The 22,311-nt window shown below is 58.1% G+C and overlaps 1 protein-coding gene across 20 annotated transcripts in view; it reads right to left on the bottom strand.

Annotated features, from left to right (window-relative positions):
* The window catches only part of MYO18A (myosin XVIIIA), a 102,275-nt gene that overhangs the window by 6,386 nt on the left and 73,578 nt on the right, over window positions 1-22,311 (bottom strand). For 15 of the 20 annotated variants that reach the window (XM_047834081.1, XM_047834086.1, XM_047834087.1 and 12 more), the window contains 20 exons: window positions 19,844-19,972; window positions 18,991-19,134; window positions 18,517-18,606; window positions 18,246-18,365; window positions 17,932-18,043; window positions 17,390-17,517; window positions 16,962-17,116; window positions 15,072-15,195; window positions 14,785-14,985; window positions 14,116-14,226; window positions 13,258-13,362; window positions 12,789-12,935; window positions 12,297-12,410; window positions 10,832-10,948; window positions 10,574-10,657; window positions 10,019-10,156; window positions 6,967-7,152; window positions 6,529-6,668; window positions 5,660-5,704; window positions 2,263-2,385 (listed from right to left, as the gene is read on the bottom strand). In XM_047834081.1, coding sequence (XP_047690037.1) covers window positions 2,263-2,385; window positions 5,660-5,704; window positions 6,529-6,668; window positions 6,967-7,152; window positions 10,019-10,156; window positions 10,574-10,657; window positions 10,832-10,948; window positions 12,297-12,410; window positions 12,789-12,935; window positions 13,258-13,362; window positions 14,116-14,226; window positions 14,785-14,985; window positions 15,072-15,195; window positions 16,962-17,116; window positions 17,390-17,517; window positions 17,932-18,043; window positions 18,246-18,365; window positions 18,517-18,606; window positions 18,991-19,134; window positions 19,844-19,972 — 2,513 coding nt within the window. The remainder of the gene's footprint in view (window positions 1-2,262; window positions 2,386-5,659; window positions 5,705-6,528; window positions 6,669-6,966; window positions 7,153-10,018; window positions 10,157-10,573; window positions 10,658-10,831; window positions 10,949-12,296; window positions 12,411-12,788; window positions 12,936-13,257; window positions 13,363-14,115; window positions 14,227-14,784; window positions 14,986-15,071; window positions 15,196-16,961; window positions 17,117-17,389; window positions 17,518-17,931; window positions 18,044-18,245; window positions 18,366-18,516; window positions 18,607-18,990; window positions 19,135-19,843; window positions 19,973-22,311) is intronic. The other 5 variants (XM_047834090.1, XM_047834091.1, XM_047834099.1 and 2 more) reach the window with 1 other exon arrangement.

Genomic DNA, 22,311 nt, shown 5'->3' with positions numbered 1-22,311 from the left:
AGCGGCGGATGCTGGTGGCCCGCGCTGGGAGGTCCAGTTGGGCACTGCGGGCACTTTGGATGCTCTTCCGGTCGTCCTCCTCGGAGTCGGGCTCCAGGCTGCTCCTCTGGAACGGGACAGGTTTGTAGCTCAAGACCTCGTTGATGGCGGCCTCCAGGTCTGGGTCCAGGTAGGAGTGACGGCTGACGGGGCGGATGCTGGAGCCGAGAGGCTCATCCGTGGCAGAGGGCGAGGCGTGTGGCCGCGGTGGCACCGACAGGCTGCGGGCCAGTGACGGGTGGCTGTACTGGGAGTGGGCCTCGCTCAGGGCCACACTGGCTCCGTCATCCCACGCATCCAGGCAGCTCTGGCCCAAGGACAGGCGGGAATCAGGGCTGTCCCGGCCCAGGCCCGAGGCCCGGCTCAAGGAAGGACTGAGGGTCCTGGACAGGGTATCGAGCCGGGAGGTGCTGCGCCGGGAGCTGGGGGAGCCTGAGAGCGAGAAGCTCATGGAGGAGCGGGCCCCGTCCTCACCGGAGCCGCGCCGTGTGGCTGAGGAGGCCCGGCTGGTGGGGGCAGAGACGGTCGAGGCCCGGTCGAAGTCTGAGCCCCACCGCTTCTCCAGCCCCCGGCCGACACGACTCCGGGCCTCGGAGAAGGTGGAGCCGCATTCATCTTGCTCTTCCCTGGGGCCTGTGCGGGTCTTCCGGGGGGGCCTCTCTGGGGAGGCTGCCCGCTCGCTCAGGGTGGTGAAGAGCGAGTCCTCGTCCCCAGTGCCCCCGATGGAGTCCTTCAGGGTGAGCCGTTTCCGGTAGCTCAGAGAGCTCAGCATGGAGGCTGGCCTCTCCTCCACCCCCTTGCCCTCCTTCCCAGAGGTGTTGAGGGCCGTTCTAGGGGAGGGAGATGAGGTCAGGAAGAGAGAACCAGTAGTGGATTAGAGGCAGCCCAGAGAGAATGGAGGGGAGGGGAAGGGAGGGAAGAGGGAGGCAAGGAGAGAGAGAGAGAGAGAGAGAGAGAGAGAGAGAGAGAGAGAGAGAAAGAGAGGAGCCGGCATTAAACCCAGAGAATAAAGATACAGAGGGAGGGAGGAGACAGGAGGCAAAAGGAGGGAGCGGCAGCACCCTGGCAAAGTGGCAGCGAGAGCATCGGAGGAAATGAAGCAAAATAATTTGCGTCAGTGAAAATAGCTTCATGGAGAATGTCATGTAAATTAGACCATTGTTCTATTTCATCACTTTTCCCCCTCTAAAACGTTTAGTTCAATTTATTTCATTGTCAACTACCTGGAGCCTTGTGCCACACCGTGGTGAACGGCAGTGGGGCGGGGAAGGCGGCATTATCTGCAATAACAAAATGTTGTTTGGCTGAATAAATTAAACCAATTAGAGGGGGCCGCTGGGTGCTTGTGGTGAGGGGCTGGACTTGGGAAGGGGCCTCAGGGGAGTTGGAGAAGGCGAGGGATTACTTTACAAAGCAGCCTGCCCGCTACTCTGGGAGGGGGTGGAGAAGGGTGTGCCCTGGTGGGGATCAGGATGGTTCAGAGTTGGGGAGAAAGTGGGAGGCGGGGGAGCCAGCAGGGAAACAGCTTGAGGAGGCCTTGGAGCAGAGGACAGAGGATCTCCCTCCCTGCTGCCATGCTGGCTGGGAAGTGAGGGACGAGGAACGTGGAGCCCCGGATTCCAGGGGTAGCTGTCTGTGTGATCAGAAGCCTGTGACTTGGCTGGACAATAGGGAATGAGTTCTCCCAGTGGATGGGTGTGAGCAGGAAGCATGGGGGTGGTGGCGAGGGGAAATGGTGAAAAGATCAGAAGAAGGAGAGAATGGGCAGAAAAAGACAGAAATGGAGCTGTGACAGGGGAGTCAGGGGAGCCAGTGTCTTTTTCTGCCGGCTTCAGGGACCCAGCCAGCCCTGTCCGGGGTTGTGGGATCCGGAGTCTCCTTATGCCACCTTCCAGTCTTGATTCCAGGGCCCAAACATTTGGGTAGTTCAACCGACATTTGTCAAATGAGTAAGTGGGGATGAAGTTAAACCCATGGCAGACCGAAGCCCCGAGTCCGGTAGGAAAACATCGCTTGGGAAAAACAAAGGTGCCACCAACCCTGACCTGACACTGAGCCTCCTGGCGCATCGCACACGCTGGGGGCATGCCTGGGCCCCTCTGAGGCACGCGAGGCAAGAGACGCCGGTGGCATGAGACCCGGCCTCTTTGGGATCCAGGCACTGCTCAGCTATCCCCCGGCCAGGAGGTGGCCTTTCCTCCCAGCTCAAGGCCGCACGCTCACCTGGAACTCTTCAAGCTGCCATCGTCGGACGCTGCCTTGGAAGGCCCCTTGTTTTTCGACAACCATGACTTGACCCCGTCGACCCGGTCCTCCAGCTCAGAGTCCACATCTGAGTCCCCCTCGCTGTGGGATGAGGAGCAGAAAGGTAGGCAAGGCCGGGGAGGGAGTGATCACCCGCTGCCCAGGAGGGAGCACTGACGGGGCGGCAGGTTTTTCTCGGGCAGGGGTGGGATGCGGGTGACATGCACATCGGTGAGTCAGGAGGGGAACAAGAGAGGTCAGATGGGGCATACCATTCACAAGGACCCGGCCCCACTCAGCAGGCCACACTGTAGGACAGCCACCAGGAAGACCCTGAGGGGCACGGAGGCACCTCCCATTCTACTTTCTGTGACAGCCCGCTGTTCAGCCAAATAAGTCCAACGGGGATGACGGGGAAACCATCCATGTATCAGTTACAGCTAAATGGCTCTTGGTTAAAAAGAGAGGATCCGTAGGCTCTACGGCCACTCCCGGAAGCCTATTCTGTTTCTTGTGTGCACACTCCCAGAAACGGGGCCGTGGCTACTGCCATTTTCCATGGCTTCACTGTGAGAGCCTGACCGCTGGCCGTGGGTCAGAAAAGACCAGGGCAGCTTTCTGGCTTCAGGTTAGCTTGAACGGGAGGCCCCTCAGCTGATGGCAGCGCTAAGCTAACCGAGCACCACAGGCCAGATCCCAGACCGGCCCTGTGACTTCCCCGGCCCTTAAGAAACAAAGAAAAATGAGGAGGGGGCGTCGGCATTTCCTGAGGTGCTAGCACAGTTTCGGGATTCAAACTGCACCCTGGAGATCCACTTGAGCCCAGAGAGTCCCAGACATTGGCTCTGTCTCTCTGAGTCTCCTCTCCCCCTCCTCCCCAGTTCTTGCTCCCCAGTTCTGCTTTCTGGCCAAGCTGGCCTGAGCCCTCTCTACTTGCAGAAAAGCCCAAAGGAGTCAGAGTCTGAGGCTGGAGTCATGGTGACTCCTTCACAAAGCAGTGGGGGCTTAGAGACAGCTTCTGAGTGAGAATGCTTCTAGAATTCTGCAAAATGTCTGCTCACCACATTCCCCTGCTATGGATATGCTGGGATTTCTCCTCGATATAAATTTCCATTCATCTGTGTCAACAGGAGCAGGCCCATTCCTGAATTATGTTCTTGAATAAATAGCCACACAGGCGTGTGTGTGTGCGCGCGTGTGTGTGTGGGCGTACACACACACACACACACACACACACGCACACACACACGCACACACACACGCACGCCAGAAACCAGAAACCACCAGACTCTGTTCTGGGGACTGTGAGAGAGCATGACCCGTTGGGAGGGGAACAAAGAGGCATATTTTATGGGCTTCCATCAAATACAGAATTATAACGAAGACGAGGCTGGTTGATGCCCTGGGTAAACAGGAGTTTAGCAGACAGCCCCGAAACCACTAATGCAAGCCCTGTGCCTGTCCGAGCCTGGCAGATTTACTATGGTGCATGGGCCCCATGGAACGCCAATACCACCTGATTTATACACCCGTGCAAAAAACCTCCTTCTCTAGCTTCAGAGCCTGTAATTTATCACCACCGTTCATAACTATATTGATTGCCTTTAGAAAGGAGGTGCTGTATGCATCGCAAAATCTATGTCTACATGTTAAAAGTGTTTCTGTATAAATCTCCCTTAATACTGCACTGTTTACTGCTTTCATTAAGGTTATGGCAATAACAACTGTATCTCTAAGTAAATCGAAACATTATTTTTCTGCCCGCCTTAGCACACTCACTCACTGGCTTGCTCGATAACTTGGAGCTGGGGCCCAGAGCTGCTGAGGACGCAGCCACACCACCTCTGCCATCAGCAGGATTGTGGCTAGGACTGCCCACCCGAGTGCGCCTGCGTGAGTGCACACTGGGGTGTGCGTGTGTGTGTGTGTGTGTGTGTGTGTGTGTGTACTCATGCATGCACGCACGTGCCCATGCCTGGAAATGGTTTAGAATATGATCTTAAATGCGCATTTTATCAGCCCTCGAAGCTCCTACGGTCCAAGGATGGCAGGGCTAGAACACACAGGGGACAGATAGTCGTGGACCCAGAATACGAATTTCCCTCCTTACATTCAGAGCAGCAAACGGGTTGAGAAGCTGGCCTGGCTGCCCTCACCTTCCCTTTAGTTTCGAGCACATAGATGATGTTTAGGTTCTTTTTCTTAAATAATCAGGCCCGTAAACAAACTCCAGGGGCAGGCAGGCTCAGGGGGCAGTTGAAATTTTAAATGGTCGGAATTAAACCTCGAGTCAAATACAATTTATGTCCAGGCTCATGTGCTATTAGTTAACTGGGAGCCGAATCGCGGGGGAACAAACAAACGGAGACAGAATGGCGAGGGATATTAATTGTGTGTGACAACCGGGCTCCAGCGGCCCTCTATCACTGTTACACACTATTACATTTATCATTAGCTCTCACGGAGTCCTTTGCGCGGCCGCCAGCCCATCCTGGCCAGGGGAGGAGGCCTGCCAAGCCAGAGGGAGTAGGGGGAGGAAATCCAATGCCACGCTAAAAAAACAACCTCCAAACAAACAGCCCTGACGAACTTGACGGAGGATCACTCCGATCCGCCTGAAGGCCTGCACATCTCACACCCGCCGTCCAGCTCCCACCCAGAAAGAAAGAATCGAGAGAGGGCGGATATGCTGGGCTCCCTGCCACCTGACAGACAGGCACCAGCGCAAATGCCTGGGGCCTCCCTGTGCCCAAGGCGCCCGCAGGGAGTAAAGTAAACACATCTGGCTGCATTCCCTTCCCTTGCCAGTTCCCTCCCCCCTGCCACTGCTCCCGGGCTGTGATTAGCTGCCTGGATGCCTTCCCCAAACAAGTAACTGTTAGATGCTCCTCACCTTGTACCTTTGTCTGCCACAAGAAGGTGGTGGACCTTTCAAAATGAAACATACCCGCTTCTTTTGGGTAGCTTGGGCTCCAAAGGAGCCCCAGGATATGGAAAAATCCAGCCCGAACAGACTTTTCCCCAGAGAAATAGGCTGGGAGGCTTGGTTTCTGAGGAAGGAGAGGGCTGGAGCTCAGGAAGGCAGATTGTGGGTACCACCGAATGAGGCTGAGCTCTCTTTTCTGATGCAGCCCCCGTCCTGCACACCAAGGGCATGAGCGCCAGCCTGCACCTTCCTGGGGTAGCGCCTCACTGCCCTGGCCTTGCCTCCCCTCAGGGCAGAGTCAGTGGTGTTAGCGTGAGACCAGCTTGGAGAGTGTGCAAGAGGCCGTGTCCACGTGCGGCATGCAGTGGGGACCCTGGGTGAAAGCCAGTGTTAGGGGCAGTTAGACACCACAGAAGGAGAGGCAGAGAGCGCCTGCGCCCCAGTCCTCACGGTTTATTCTTTCTTTTCTGATACTTTGTCACCATGTCCTGCAAACTGGAAACAGAAAGAAAATGGTGGGCTAGGGGGACAGAAGAAGATTGAAAAACCAGTGGGCAAAGCAAGGGTGGACCTCTCAGCCAAGGTGGACATCCTGAGCAAGACATGGCTCTGGCTGGCTGAGACCAGCTGGGGGTGGGGTGGGGTGAGTGACAGTGTATCCTCAGAGGGAGGTCGGGGCCGCCCCGGGGCACTTTTTCTCTGCCCCCAAGGAGCAGGCTTCTTATGTGGGCCAGGACCCACTTGCAGGATGGGGCATCAGCGCTCAAGCGGGAAGGGGGCAGGTCTGGGGGTGGGGGTCCGCCCAAGGCAGCCTTCGGAGTTTCTCCAGGGCCTGACCCTCACCCTCCAGAACTGCTGGTCTACCTGCCTTGTGACTTCTTCCTGAGCCTAGGACTATAAATCTCTCTCTCTGAAACCATTCCCTGGGTGGGTTTTATGAGAGAAAATCTCTGGCATGGTAACAAGGTACCATGGGCCTTAAATCTCTGCTTTCCCCAGAGTAGGGCAGGCGCCATCGGAAATGCAGCTAAACGGGGGAATAACTCATTGTGAACAGGCAGAGCTGGAGAGCCAGGTTCCCGGGAGGCCTGAGGAGGGAGGACAGGGAGGGGGAGGGAGGGCATCTCACCCGGGCAGCACCGGCCCTGCCCTCGGTCATTACAGGACAGGGTCCATGCTGGGGTCTGGCGATGAGGGAAAGGTGGGCTGGTGGCTCAGTGGCAGGGAGACAGAGACTGCAGCTGTTCTACCTCGTGGCCTGCTCCACAGGGGGTCAGAGGGCCTTGGTGCGGCCGCCGCTGCCACAGAGGCCCCCTCACCTGGTGATGAGGTCCTCATTCCCATCGCTCTCCATCTCGTCCTCGATGGCGGCCTGCAGGTCCCCAATGCGCTTGAATGCCAGCTTGAGATCGGCTTGCAGGCTCTGGTTAGCGGCCTCCAGGCTCTCCAGATCCATCTCCTAGGAGGGAGAGGGGGCAGTCGAGTTCACCGGAGGGCCAGTCTCTATCTGGCTGCTCTATAGAAAGCCCGCTGCAAGTCTCTCCAGGCCGGGAAGGAGCGCCATGGAGGCGTCATGGAGCTCCAGATGGAGACTCGGGCACTGCCCCCGGCCCTCTGGCCTGGCTTCGGGACATGTTCCTCTTCCTTCCAGAGATCTAAACTCTGGTTTCTTTGTGGCCCACCCCCCACCCCAGCCCAGGGGAGGCGTGCACCCAGACAGCTGCCTGCTCGGGGCCCTGCGGGTTTCGGCACGTTACCAGTTCATGCTTCTTGCGGCTCGCCTCGGCCTCCTTCCTGGCGAGCTCGCCCATCTCCTCCTTGGTGTCGCGGAGCTGCCGCTGTAGCCTCTTGTTCTGCTCCTTCTCCCGGTTCTCAGCTGCTGTGCGCTGATCCCGCTCCTCAGTCAGCTTCTCCATGTTCTCCTTGAGCCGGCTGGCCAGGCTCTGGAGGGGGAGGTAGGGAAGAGAAGCCCACCAGCTAGTCAGAGACGAGAGTGTGGCTCTGACGAGACTCCAGAGTCAGGAGGCCTGGGGTCCAGCTCTGGCACCACCACTCGCTGCTAGGTCCGCTAGGTGGGCAAGAATTAAAGCTCTCTGAAGAGCCTTCCCTTATCTTTTTTAAAATAAATAAATAAATAAATAAATAAATTAATTAATTAATTGATTTGAGAGAGAGAGCGAGAGCGAGAGAGAGAGAGAGAAAGAGACAGAATAAGCAGGAAAGGGGCAGAGAGAAGGAGAGACAGAATCCCAAGCAGGCTCCAGACTGTCAGCTCAGCCCAAGACGGAGCTGAAACCCATGAATTGTGAGATCATGACCTGAGCTGAGAGTCAGATGCTTAACAGACTGAGCCACCCAGGTGCCCCTTCCTTTGTCTTCTGTAATATGGGAGAATAACACCTACCACAGTCCTCTGGTGTCTTTTTAAAAAAAAAAATTTTTTTTTTGATGTTTGTTTATTTTTGAGAGAGAGAGAGAGAGAGACAGAAAGAGAGAGACAGAGCGTGAGCGAGGGAGGGGCAGAGAGAGAGAGAGACACAGAATCCGAAACAGCTCTAGGCTCTGAATTGTCAGCACAGAGCCCGATGCGGGACTCGAACTCACGAACCGCAAGATCATGACCTGAGCCAAAGTCAGCTGCTTAACTGACTGAGCCATCAAGTCATGCCCCTCCCCACCCCCAGGGTCTTTTAAAGATTAAATAAGGTAAAGTATGTGAAGGCACTTGGGATGATGAAAGGTGCTGTCATCACCACCATCATCAACATCATCATCATCATCATCATCATCATCTTCACCACCAAGGTCAGAGGAACCCTCTGGCTACAGCCTGGGTCTGTCCACATTGATACCATGTGTGGGGCCTCCACAGTCAGCAGGACTTCCCTCAGGGACTCTGAACCCAGCAGCTCCAAAAGCTAGATCCTGTGCTTGGAGATGAATGGTTTATGAGAGTTCCTGGATTAGGAGACTAAACAGTCATCAGATTCTAAGCACAAAGCCATCCCTCTAAGCCTGATGAATCTCTCTTCCTCCAGAAACTGAATACACTGTTCCCTCCCGGGGCCATAGGACAAATGACCTGGAGGTTGCGGCAGAGCATGAGGGAAGGACCTGCTTCTGGTTCTACTGCTGACTGGCCATGGGGTCTCCACCCCAGGCCCCCCAGCCTCTGTGTCTCTAAAATAACAGCACTGGACTATATGATTTCTAATTTTTATTTGTTTTTGAGAGAGAGAGAGAGCACGGGCAAGCATGAGTGGGGGAGGGGCAGAAGAGAGGGAGACACAGAATCCGAAGCAGGCTCCAGGCTCTGAGCTGTCAGCACAGAGCCCGACGCGGGGCTCGAACCCAAGAACTATGAGATCATGACCTGAGCCGAAGCTGGACGCTTAACTGACTGAGCCACCCAGGCGCCCCTAGACTATATGATTTCTAAGGGCCCTTTGTGTTTAACATTCTGTGCGTCTAAACTAAGAGACTGCTCTTCTGAGCAGAAGGGAAACAGAGAGAGCCGAGGAAAGGGACTGAGGTCGACAAGAAAAGGAGACAAGTATACAGATCTGCCCCAGAGCCACCGGATCAATGGCTTCTCCTGCCCCTTGATAACTTTGTGACCTTAGGCAACCTATTTAACCCTTCCTGTATGCAAGATGGGGGTCAAGATATTACCAGCTGTGCTGAGGCTGTGGTGTGTAGCCGAGGAACATCACTGGGTCTCCCCTAACTCTCCCTAGCTCTCCCGAGGACTGTGACCTCATCTTGGGAGCTTCGGCCATACTCCCTTCCCGGGTCAAGGGTACTAACGCCCTCTCAATGCCCACTGCCAGCTCCAGAGTCACCTGTTTCCATCCCTTCCCTGGTGCCTGCTTCACGGGCTGAGGGGCTGCCGGGGAGGTGGCAGGGACGCTCCTTGGCACGCACGCCCATGAACACAGTTCTCATGGAGAACTGGAGGTGCTTCCACAAGTCTACAAGCTCGAGCGGGAGGAGGAGAACTTAAAAATAGGGCGAGGGGAGTGTTCACCCAGAGACAATTCTGCCTGCCTCTCTCTTCCCACCTGCTCTACCGGGGAGGGTGGGGCTGGGCGCGCCGGCTTCCGGAGCCTGGAGCAGAGAGGACTGTATGTGGAGTATGGAGGCCACGGGTGGAAGGCATAACAAGACAGAGCAGGAGAGGGGTGAACAGGAACAGGAGGAGGGTTGAAGGAAAGGATGAAGAGCAGAGGGAGAGGAGGCATGGGATGGGGAGAGAGGAAGAAGTGGGGAGAGGGTGGGGAGGAGAAACGCAAAAGAAGGGGGCAGACGTGGAGAGAAGCAAAGAAAGAGGAGAAAAAGCGGAGACAAGAAGGGTGGGAAGAAGTGAGGAAAAAAGGCAATAAAAAAGGGAAGGGAGAGAGAGAGAGCGAGCGCGGTGAGATGAGAGAACAGACTTCAGCCCTCACAGAAGTGGCGCCATCCGCTGCATATTTATGACCCTGCCGGAGAGCAGAGCGAGAGCGAGTGAGGGGACCGGCGGGGGGAGCTCATGGTGGAGGAAAATATGAAGACAAAAAGCTAAGCTGCTCTGGTCCCTTGGCAGAAAGCAAGCACGGAAACAGAATGTAAAGCAGGCTGGCTCCACGGTGCCCAGAGAGCAGGCGGGGCGGGCGGGGGGAAGGCACCCGCCCCGTCAGCTGGCCTGGCAGCTTGGCAGGGGCCTCTGAGGAGCGTCCGTGGCCTGCCCGGCGCAGCTGAGCATGCGTGGCTCCAGCTGCCGGGGCAGCTCTGCCCTGCTCTGGCTACGGACCAGGACAAGTGTGCACCCACCTCCAGACGCTTCACTTGGGTCCTTTCGAACTCCAGGCGGGTCTCCAGCTCCCGGATCTTAGCTTCCTGCCTGCTCACCAGGGACTTGTCCACCATGGACTGCTCCAGGAACTCCACTTGGCTCTGGAGGGCTTGTAGCTGGGGGTGGGGGCAGGAAGAGAAGAGCTGAGCCCAGAAGGGAGGGGCAGAGCCTGGGCAAGATCACCATGGTGACCAGAGGGCGGAGGGAGGGAGGGATGCACTGGGGAGGTGGGAGGAAGGGGCCCCGAGCCAGAGGCATTCCCCACCTGGCCCGATGCTGGCACAGATTTTGCCCTTTGGAGGGAAAGGAGAAAGCCGAGGACCAGAGAGGGAATAGAAATGTGAAATGAGGCAGCTGAAGCCAAAATGTCTACTGTGGTGATATGGCTCCAAGCCTAGCCCTTCGCATGCATTGGTGCGGCGGCGTGGATTACTAATAACTGAGAGGAGCGCTTGCTTTCCAACGGGCTTGGGGGTCCGCCCCTACATACAGGGACCCCACACCCTCTTTCTACCAAGGGAGAAAGTCTCCACCTTCTCCTGCAGCTCCTGCTTCTCCTTATTGGCTTCTTCTAGCTGAGCCTGGAGGTCATTCATCTGTGCCAAGTCCCGCGAGGCCTGGGAAAGGAGTGAGTGCTGAAGCAGGATCCCCCATGAACACAAACCCCAGCCCACCACACCGCACACAGAGTGCAGGCCCGTGACTCCCAAGAGAAGTGGCGTGGGGGGGGGGGGGGGCTTAGGAAGAGGACCAGAGGGCCAGCGTCTGTGGCGTGGGGTGTGGTGGGGCACCTGAGCCACGGCTGCCTTGTGCTTCTTCATCAGCTCATTCATGTCCTCCTGGTCCTCTTCCAGCCGGCTCTGGATCTCATTCTTCTCACGCTGAAGGCGGCTCAGCTGCTCCTCCAGCTGGACGGAGGCAAGACCGATCAGAGGGCATGGGGCCTCGAGTGCCCGATGGCACCAGGTGGCAAATCCGAACTTCCCCATGCCACCTCCAAAGGGAAGGGGGTGATGTCGGGGCCGGGTCCACGCACCAGTCCAGACCCGTGGCGCTCGGGCAGCTGAGACAAAGGCTGTCTTCGCAGCGTGGGCAGACCCTGGGCTAAATGACAGCTGCTTTCTGGCAGCTCTTTGAAGGCTAATGAGAAGGCAGAAAAGGTCTGCCCAGAACAAATGACCCATCATCCTGGCACCAGCAATCTAGGCCCTAACCTGAAGGTACTCTGCCCCCTTCAGGCCTCAGGCAAGGACCCCTGGACTCTGGGAAGCTCTGCTAGCTCGGATTCTCATTCTCCCCCACCACCCCCCGCCCCCCATGGCCTGCTACCAGGCCATCCAGCCCCCACAGCCGGTCCACTCCTGGGGGGAGGGGAGGAGACGGCCAACAGCAGCTTCAGGAAATGAATGAATCTATTAGCCTGTAATTCCAAACCAAAATGACTGCGTTGGCTCCTTCTCTGCCCCATCCGTCTTGTTACCGGGCTGTGGGGAGCTGGGGAAGCCTCCGCCAAGAAATTTATTAACTCGGATTTAAATAAAATGGTAATTTTATAACAGCCTTTTTTAACACAATTAAAGAATTTGAATTACTCACCTGAAAACTGCTGAGGAGCACAAATGTCACGGGGATAAATCAAGCCCGAGAGATTGGCATCTCTCAGCAGATGGGTGACCAGCTGGGGGGCCGCGGAGCCCAGAGCCCCCAGCCTAGCCTCCCCGCTGCCTCCTTCCCCGCCCAAGGAGGTACTGGTGGCCGCATCCCCGTAATGAATTCCCGGCCGATGGATGGGCCGTGGGAGAGGTAGGGAATTAAAAGGGAAGCATTAAATAAAAGCTCTAATTAGCTGCCGCTTGGGCTTGTCAGTGGGCTGGCCAGGGGAAGAGGAGGGAAACGGAGCCATCCCATCCTCTTATCGGTGCTTCCGCTAATCTCTAGGCACCTGTTTACATCCCTCAGCCACATTAGCTGCCTTTATTTATGGTGTCGGGGCCTGCGGCCAAGCTCCCACAGGCAGGTGGTTAAACAGGGAGATGGGCCCTTGCTGGCTCCCTCTTCCACCTTGCCCCCCTCCCAGCCTCTGCTCTGAGTGGGGAGGGGCGAAGGAGGGGAGGCTCCCTCTCCCTGCAGGAAGTCCTGGAGTGAAGGGAGTGGGCTGGGGCAGGGCCCCCGTCTGGGGGGGAAGGGAGCCACAGTTACAGCTCTATTTTGCTTCAGCCGCCCCCCGAGCCTGGCCCGCACACCCCAGTCCCTCACCGCGGTCTTGGCTTTGGCGATGTCATCAATCTGCAGGTGCAGGTCTTCGATCTCCACCTCCATTGCTTTCCGCGCTTTCACGGCCGCTGCACAGGTGAACTCTGACTCCTCCAGCTGGACACAGAGCCACCCCCGCCCCAGGGAGACACGTCAGCCATTCCCTGGGAGCAGGGGGGCTGTACAGGGTGCTCACAGGGGAGAAGGAGCCCAGGCGCTCTGTTCGCTTGACCCCGGGGCTGTGGCGTGTTGGGGTGCACGCACAGGCATCTGCTGTGGCAGGGAGGGTGGGTACGGGGACCCATCCATGCCATCCTGGGGCTTGGCGGTCACGCTGTATGGCAGGCACAGATCCTAGGAGTCTGGCTGCTACGAGTGGCTTCTCCCCCTTCCCTGTTACCTTCCTTCTCAAGGACTCAAGAATCCCTGAGAGGGGCAGGAGCAGGAGAAAGAACCAGCCCCCTGGAGCTGCCGACTACCTCTCTGTAAAGATACCTGGTTCTTCAGCTGGGCGATCTCCCTCTTGCTGGGTGCGTTGTTCTTCAGGTGGTCCAGCATGATCTGGGCATCTGCCAGCAGGGCCTTGGTGCGCTTCAAGTCTTTCCGGAGCCGCTTCTCTGACTCCAAGTCCCGCTGGTTCACCTGGGTGGACACCAGAAGCTGGGGCTCTGGGTTCCACCACAGAGCCTCCTCCTAACTTCCCTAAGCCCCTGGTTCACTCTTGCCCTCATTCTGAGAGTCCCCTTAACAAGTAACAACAGAGGAAGTGCCAGGGTCGTGCCAGCCAGTGAGAAAAGCCTGGGGGCGCTGTGTGTGGTAATGACCCCAGTTATACACGCGATGACGGTGGGCTTTACGGAGCCCAGTCCCCCTCCCCATTCCCAGCTCTGTATCCCCGAGATGGCCTCCCTAAGGCTGGACGGTACAGGCTGTTGGCCGGGCCCCGCCAGCAGGCCATGCTTACCTGGTCGCTGAGCGTGGCGAGCTTGCTCTCCAGTTCCCGCTTCTCTCGAAGCACCTTCTGCTTGTCCTCATACTCCTCCTCAAGCTGCACTTCCATTTGCTTCAACTGCAGGGCCCGGGGACAGAGGCCCACCGGTCCCTTCAGCGTCTGCTTCCAGCCAGTCCCCTTCCCTTCTGGATCCCCCTACCCTGGGAAAACTGTGGGGCGGGCTGAGCATGGAGGACCCCAAGGGGTCAGACCCCAAGTTCAAAGTTCCTAGGGTTTCAAAGCAGCCTGGGAGGGAGAGGAGGGACTTCGTTCTGAGTGGGAGGCTTCGTTCTGGAGTGGGCAGGCCCTGCTGGGTCAGGCTAGCTGACTGCAGAGGGGTACAGAGTGAGCTGTCGCTTGGCACGGAAAGCAGGGAGCATTCATGCCTCAAAGGACTGAGCTTCTCTATCGACCCCGAGAGCACACATCCCAGCCAATGCCAGGGTCTCCAGCAGAGGTTCCGGGTCCAGAATGGCAATGGATGATAGTGTGGCTAAGGTAGGGAAACAGAAAACCCCTTACTTTATTTTTTTTAATGTTTATTTATTTACTGAGAGAGAGAGAGCGAGAGAGAGAGAGAGAGAGCGCAAAGGTGCAAGTGAGTGGGGGAGGAGCAGAGAGAGAGAGAGAGAGAGAGAGAGAGAGAATCCCAAGCAGCCTCTGCACTGTCAGTGGAAAGCCCAATTTGGGGCTCGATCCCATGAACTGTGAGATCATGACCTGAGCCAAAATCAAGAATTAGATGCTCAACTGACTTTAAACCCCTTCCTTTAAAGCAGTGATGGGGGAACCAGGGTTTGTATGGGACAGGGTAGGTGCCCATTACCTTACCTTCTTCTGACATGACTGCCGGGCCTCCTCCACCTCCTCATCCCGACTTTCCACCTCCTTGGAATGGGTCTGTCTCATTCGCTCCATTTCCATCTCTAGACGTAGCTTGGCCTAGAGGTGGTTGGGAATAGGGACCAGGTTCCTGACCCCAGTGCTACACCCTGGCAGGCAGTGCTCCCTGGGCTCAGGAGTGAGGATGGTCTCTGCCAGAAATACCCCTGTGCTCCTGCCTTGCTCCTGTGGCAGCCAGCTTCTCCAGAGAAGCCGAACTCCCTCACTAGATGTTTGTCCCAGGCCCAGGGGAGGCTGCCAGAGGTGGGGACAATTCTGTAGGTCTTCCATTTGGCCTCCAGGCTCTAGCTCCCTGGACTGACACGGTGGCTGGGGGGGCGGGCTGGGTGGGCTCAGGGCCTCCTGGCTGCTGTGCATCCTGAACCCCTGACTGCTAGAGCTCAATCAAGATTTGTTCTTGCGGAGAGCTACGTGAAAGCTTAATTACTTTCACACTGTGGCTGGCACCGATCAGGTGCTTACCCCACATTTTGTGAGTAAGGGAACGAATGAATGACTGCACATGGGAACTTGTCCTCCTCCGGCTATTCCTTGGGTTAGTGGCGGGGCGGCGGGGTGGGGGGTGTTGGTGCCTCCCTCGGCCAAACCCTGTAGCACCTGCTCCAACATCTGGATGGTCCCCGCCTGCTCATCCAGCTCCTCTTCCTGATCCTTGACCTTGGCCTCCAGGTCCCGGAGCTGTTTCTTGACTTTGGCCAGAGAGGCCTCATCCTTAGACTCTTGGGAAGAAATGTCCTGGAGCTCAGCCTCCAGTGAGACGACCTTCTGGGTGAACCCCGCAATGTCCATGTCTTTTTCCTGGAGCAAAAGAGAAGATGAGGCCGGCCGGGGCCCAGCCCGCGTCTGTGATGGGGATGGGGCACGGATGCGGGTGGCCCACGCACCTCCAGTTGCTGCTTCAGGCTGAAAGCTTCGGCGAGGAGCGCATCCTTCTCTCGCTGCAGCTTCTCCCGCTGCAGCTTCTCCCGCTGGGCCTCCTCGTGCGCCTGCGACAGCTCGCTGTCAAACCTGTGAGGGAACATGCATGGCCAAGGTGGCTCCCCCAGCGCAGGGAAGAGTCCGGATCTCCGGCCCCCAGAAGCCGCCAGGAATCAGGGCCACCATAGGACAGGATGCAAGCGGAGGCGGCCTCGCACGGCCCGAAAGCAGGGGGATAGGGCAGGGGTGAGGCAACATCCAGGATACAGGTCAGGCCACCTCGCCCTGCTGAGCAGCCTGGTCTGGGATGGGGGCGTTTCATTGTGCCGGTCTAAGGAGCCCCTGTACCAGGGGGGCCTAGGAGGGACCCACAGACAGCTTCCAGGGAAGAGGTGGATAGACTCTGCCTAGTCGCTGTCTTGACCTTTTCCATTTCAACAGATCCAAGAACGAGGGGCCGGGTAGGCACTGAAATAGGTAGAAATGGACGTCCTGCCTCATCTCACTCACTTTCCACAGTTCATCTTGGCCACTCTAGATGAGCAGCTGGCTCTGGCCCCCACCCCTGGGTGCCAGCCTCTGGCCAGGCCCAGCAGAACTCGTGTCACCACCAGGACAGCCCACGCCGGGCTGGAAGCCAGCAGTCCCACTGTGCCCAGCTGGCAGTGCGCTTCGATGGGCACACAGGCCAGGGTCGAGTCCTCTTTCCTTGCTCCTCTACCTCCTGGCCTCCTTTTTCCCGCCCAGTGACTCTAAATAAGGAGCAAATTGCTGAAATTCCTCTTGATACCTTCCCTGAATAGCTAATGAGGTTCCTGTTGAAAACTGAATGGCTCCCCCCAACCCAACCCCACATTAAAAAAAAAAAAAAGGTAAGGAAACTCTGGGCAGCTGAAATGAAACCTAATAAGTTGCCCAGCAGGGAGTGCAGCAGGAGATGGTAACTAGGCCGGGCTGGCACTGCCATCGGGGTGCTCGGGAGACGCGTCCCGCTAAGGGTGCCCGCCTCTATGGGAAAGGGAGGGTGGGGTACAGAAGAGAACTAGGGAAGCGGAGAGGCACGGTGCTGGGAGGGAGGAGTAAGATCTGTCTCTCCTCACTCTCTGCAAGCAGCGCCCAGCTGGGAGGACAGCAGAACGCCCAGGAGGCCGAGGGTAACCCCGGGGTCACTGGAAGGACTCGCCTCTGCCTGCTCACCCCCAGGGTCGTGGGTGTGATGCTGTTCCTTCACCAAGGCACCCGGGGCCTCTGCTGAGAGGCCCTCCCCTGCAGAGGGGAACTAGGCGCTGTTCCTGCTCCCTGGGGCACCCTGCTGCTCCCAGGGTGTGTGGCTTCCCCGGTGTTGCTAATAAAGGCGTCCCATTCCCATCCCCAGCCAGGGAAATTAATTTAGATTGGATTTTATCCTGTGAGGGCTGCCCCCCTCCTCTGTGTCATTACCATAATGAGATGGAAGTAGCACGGTGGTTTAACAACATTAGCCAGGAGAGGGTGTCTGTGTGGCTCAGGCAAGCGGGAGATGGGGAGCGGGGTGGGGGCAAGGGGCAGGGCCGCGGGTGCGTTCTGCACGGGTCCTGGGTGAGCTCATCCTACTGGGTCCAGGCAGGGTGATGGGCACACACTGCGGGGAGCACATCCAAGAGTGAAGGCCTGAGCGGGCCTCCAGTGGGGATGCAGCCTGAGTGCTCCTCAGAGGTCAGGGGTGAGACACATTCCAGGACAAGGGACCATGCAGGCATGGTCCCTGACCCAATTCAGGCCCTCGTTCCTTGTCTCCTCCTGGGAGGGGAAGGCAGGGAGCCCTGTTGGGGTTGCTCTAGGAAGTCTTCTGTGCCCAGGGCGGGGGACCCACCCACCTCCTCTGCTTCTTCTCCAGCTCGTGGTTGCGGACCTGCTGGCCCTCCAGGTGCAGCTTGGTGTCCTGCAGCTCAGCTGTTAGCCGCTGGCACTTCTTCTTGAGCTGCTGCAGAGCCCGCTGGCTCTCGTCACTGTCGGCCTGCAGGTCTCCGAGCTAGGGCCAAGGTGGGGCACAGGGTCAGCAGCCAGCGAGGGGCCCGGAAGTATGGGCGGAGAAGAGGAGGAGGAGGAGGTGGGGGAGGGAGGGAGGGAGGGGCCCAGGGATGTGGGTTGAAGTCTGGGACATCCAGGGAACGGAAGACACTCTCTAACAATTGTTTGCCCTTGGGTGTCCCCAGCACCGAGAGGCTAACAGGTGGATCCTGGGGGCTCGCCAGCTCCGCGTGGCCCTCCCAGGCACAGGCCGCCCTCCTTCCGCCAGCCTCACCCGCCTCTCCAGCTGTCTCTTGTTCTGCTGCTCCACCTCCAGCTTGTCCTCAAACTCCTGCTGGAGCCGCTTCTTGGTGAAGTCCACCTCCCGCATGGCTCGCTCGTACTTCAGGCGCCACTCACCACCTGCAGGGTCGGGGGCAGACAAGGGAGGACCAAGCTGCTGAGAGTCCCTGAGAAGGGGCAGAGGGCACGAAGCAGGTGGAATCGGCCAGAGGGACTCAGAAAGGTCTCTGGAGTGACAGCTTCCTCACAAGCCAGGAAAAGACTAGAGAGGGTGTGTGGCTATGTGTGCTGTCCTCTCCCCGGGGACCCTCAGACCATGGCCCTCAGACACTGTCATGATCACGGTTGCATAACCCTCCATGATGATCCCCTACATTCACCGGCACCTCTACCTTCTCGTCTATTTCTTTCACTGGAGCCTTGCACCAGCTCTACGGATGGGGGATGGGCCCAGGCCAGGGGCACGGCTGCCCAGGGGTGGGTATCAAGCTTGCCACTCAGGCCACTGCCGAGCTCCTCTGGCCTCACACCCACCTGCGTCATCATCGTCCACCTCCCCGTTGATCTCAGCTGCCCGGATGAGACGGGCCTCCATCACCTCCATTTCCATCACTTCCATTTTCTTCTTCAGTGCATCATACTGGGTCTGTAGAGGGGAGGCGTATGAGGCTGCCGTCCCACTCCCTCACTCGGTACCAGCCAGGGCCCTGAGCCACGCAGACCACGGTCACGTGCTCACCCAGGGTGGACAGGGTTGCCGGGCCACCTGTCCCCAGTGGGGGGAGCAGATGGATACCAGGGCGTGGTAGTCACTGGCACGACTGTCTTCACCCTGGCCCTGCCCTCACCTGTAGCTCCTTCATCTCCTTCTCGGCTCGGAGCCGCTCGGCGGCCTCTGCATCCAGCAGCTGGGAGGCGGACTCTCCCGTGTTGCGTTCATCAGTCAGCTCCGATGTCAGCTCTGAGATCTGGGGTTGGGGGGAGGGAGTGGCCACCAGTTGAAATGCCTGCCTCACTCAGCTGGAACCCCTGGGCGGGGCGGGGGAGGAGGGGGGGGCGCTTCCTAGGCCTGGCACCCCGCACAGGTGGCCAGTCGGCCTGGTGTTGGGAGTCACTCACCCGGGTTTCCAGCCGGTCGCTGTTGAGCCGAAGCTCGTTCCGCTCCTTCTCCACCTTCTCAAGCTTGTTCCGCAGTTGCTGGATCTCCTCCTAGGGTGCAGCAAGGAGGGCAAAGTGAGCCAGAGGCACTGCAGGAGGCTGGGGCCTGGAATCAGCACCCCTGGGGTGAAGGGAGCTGGTGAAGCTCGGGCCAGGACACGGGGAATAGGAAGCCACTGCCTCCCAGGGGCTCCTATCCCTGGACCCTTCCCCAGATGCTAAGGATGCCTGCGATTTTATGCCGAGAGGCTACCCAGCGGCTTAGCCAGCACCCCAGAGGGACGCCTTCCGTTTGGTGGGCATAGTTCAAGGACACCAGCTCTCTGGACTAAATAAAGAGCACTTGGGAGCCCAAGACAAGCCGGCAAGGCTTTTGCCCACACGGATGAACCTGTCCTCTCCCGTTGGCTTGGCCCTTCCCGGGCTGTTACGTACGTCTTTGTTCCGGATCTGCTCCTCGGACAGCTGCACCTCGATGAGGGGCCGCACGGTGGTAAAGAGTTTCCACCAGGGCCAGTCCTTCACCCCTTTGTTCTTCTTGATGTTCTTCTGCACACAGCGGATGGCCAGGTCCTGGATCTGAGTTGGGGCGGGGGTGGTGCACAACAGGGACCTCAGTCCCAAGCGCAACAAGGATCCCCACCACCACCGGCAGCACAACGGCCAGGTTGAACCCCCCCCCCCCGCCCCCGCCCTCGCCCCCGCCCCGTTCACACACTCCCTCCACCACCCCTGGCTCTCAGCCTCTCCCCATCCCTCAGAGAGTGGGCGGCAGGGAGCCCGGTGCTGGGAGCACCGCACTGGGCACTAACCGCTCTGCCGTCATTAGGAATAATTTCATCTGCTTTATTTGCTGCCTGATTATTTCCAGCACCCTGGCCTAGATGTGCTATAAAACCTAATCTTGCTGAAACACAAGAGGCGGCGGTGCTGGCTGTTTTATGGACTTGCTAATAAGAAAAGGAGTCGCTGACACAGCTCCTTAATCTTCATGGAGCAGCCTATGATCCAGAGCCCACCTTCCCCTAAGCCCTGCCCCCCACCCCTGCCCTAGGACCAGGCCACACGGCCCCAGAGCTGGGCATACCAGCACACTCTCTGGCACCCAGGAGCTGCCCATTCCCCGCCCCGGCCCAGGGCATGCTGGCCCTGGGAGGCCCGTGCCTCTTCTCCCCCAGCTAACAATAACTCATGGCCCCAAGACCAGCCTCCTGCCCCAGCATGTCCCCTTGAACCCCCGCCCCCACCCCAGGTACTCAGCTCTGCCACCTAGGCCGGGGAGTGGGACCTTTTTCTTCTTGAAGTGCTGGCGGGCCAGGTAGCCCCTGCAGGCCGCCTGGAACAGGGTTAGGTTCCTGCTGGTCTGCTCGTCCCGCTGCTCCTCCAGCCGAGCCAACGTGCCAGCCCTGAAGAACACCTGTGGAGAAGCAGGCCGGATGAAGGCGGGTGATGGGCTCCGGGCAGCCCAGCAGGGGAACGGGCAGCTGGCACAGGAGACGGGCAGGCCTGGGAGGGGGCCCTTGGCCTGGGAAGAACCTGAAAATCCAAGGGAACAAGAGAGGAGGGAAGGAGCAAGGAGAGGCCCCAGGATGGCTGAGGGAGGAGGCCCAGGCTGGGGGCTGGGGCGTGTTTCGGAAGGAGAGGAGTAGGGTGGGAAATCTAACTTCAAAGAGAGATAAAAGGAGAGCGAAGTCAAAGGGAAGGAATCTGGGACAAGAAGGAAATGAAGCGGCCACTGTCAAATGGGGACAGGACACCCCTCAGCAACATCTACGGTGGCTTCTTCCCCCAGGACTGCCAGCAACACCGTCCTTGCCCCCTGGGCCCACAGCCCACCGCAGGCTCCAGCCACCTCGGATCAGGTGAAGTGGATGGTGGGGAATGTGTGTGAGAAGAGAAAGGTCCAGCAGCTGTGGGCAGAGAAAGGGTGGGGCAAGGGGCAGGGGGTACCCTCCCTGCACCCTCCCCGCTCAGTTTCATTTTAGACAGTCTCCTCTTTCATGTGCCAACATCCCACCTCCACACACACACACACACACACACACACATACACACCCCCCCACACACACACACCCAGGTTTCATCTCATGAAGAAGCCAGTGGGGTGGGCGGGGGTTGGCCCCATCAAGGGACCTGTTGTACAGGTTTGGGGGCTGGAGAGCAGACGTGAGAGGAACCAGCTGGGCGCCCCCACATCCAGCATTTCCTCTCACTCTTTGGTGCTCTGAGCTGGGGCTGGGTAAAATTTCCCCTGCTAAGAGAAGAAGAGGGGGAAATATATAGGTGAAAAAAGACTCTAGGATCCTCACAGAGGGCAAACGGACATCCGGGAATATGCCCACCTCCACCTTGCCCAGAACACAGAAAATTCCCTTTCTGGGGGCCAAGAGAAGATGCGAACTCCACAGGAAACACTCAGAACCAATACCCCCAGACCCCTCCTTCAGGGAAGAAGTGGGGAGAGGGCCTACACTTTCTGCTGAGAAAGCTTTGCCTCTGGCGACTCCACAGAAACTTAGTCCCCTGGGGCTGGCCTAGGAGAAAGCCAGCTTGGTCCTCTGCAACGTTTCCCCAGATCCCACGCTGGGGCTGAGTGCCTGGGATCTCCTACGGGCCTCAAGCCCTACCTGAGCCTTCATCTCCCACAATGTGTGAGCCTGAGACTCCACCAGGGGGTGGGGAATATCCAAGCCCCCCCAGAGGTGGCCAGCGCATGTGGGTGTCCGACTAGGGCTGAAGAAGGGAGGTGGCGGGTTACGGGATGGAGAGCGGCCCCCATTCTCAGTGTCTCACAATGAGAAGAGAAAGGGTGGTCTAGGCACTGGGGCAGGGAACCTTAGATCTCTGCCGAGCAGCTGTACGTTAGTGGGGTTAAGAGTCCTGTTGAGTATTAGGTGAAAGCTCGGGGCCCTCTCCTCCCCCACATACCCATCCACACAAATTTTGCAAATTTCAAGAGACTCTCAGGTCCCCAAACACCCTGCCTGAACCCTCAGGGTCCTGTGGGCTCAGACTGAGACCGCCTCCTCAGCTGCAATGCGACAAACACATGGAATCTTTGCTCACCAGCCAGCCCAACCACAGCCTAGAAGCCCTGAAATTTCTCCCCCAAATCAGATGTGAGCAAACATCCAGCTTTGCCCCTAATTCCTCTCTGAGCACGCGTGTGCCCTGGGGCTGGCCCGTCTCGGCCAGGCGCCTGGGACGCAGCAGAGGGTCTGAGATGGCAGCCGGGAAGAGGACCAGCCTGTACAGGCCCACTCTTGCCCGAGATGTGCCTTGGAGGAAGTGCCACCCCAATGCCAGCCAGCAGCAGTCCTGCCTGCCAGAGGGGTAGGAGCCTGCCCAAGAGACCAAGAGGCTGAAGTGAAACCTTGGACTGTAGGCTTCCCAGGGAGGAAACTCAGCTGGCAGCCCCTGGGCTCACAGATGGTTGGGGATGGGAGAGGTCGAGTCAGACACAGTGAGACCTAAACCAGAAAAATGACACAGAAAGAGTGGGACCACAGAAGACCCAGAGAACAAAGAAAGAAACAAAATGATGAGCCAGAAGCCAAGGAAGAGACCAGCAGGAACTGCCAGGGCCCCAAGGAAAAGGGAAAACCAGCAGAGACACAGATACAGCCAGGGGACGGGGAAGGGAAGGGTGAGACTGTGACTCAGAATACAGAACAGAGAAAACAGAGCGGACAAGCAACACCGAGCCTTTTTTTGCGAGCATCTCCTTCCACTTCACGCTCCCCACGAAGCCCTGGG

The sequence above is a fragment of the Prionailurus viverrinus genome, chromosome E1 (genome assembly GCF_022837055.1).
Source record: "Prionailurus viverrinus isolate Anna chromosome E1, UM_Priviv_1.0, whole genome shotgun sequence".
Classification (NCBI taxonomy): domain Eukaryota; kingdom Metazoa; phylum Chordata; class Mammalia; order Carnivora; family Felidae; genus Prionailurus; species Prionailurus viverrinus.
Note: the sequence above shows the minus strand (reverse complement) of the source record. Positions and strands in the feature narration are given on the sequence as shown.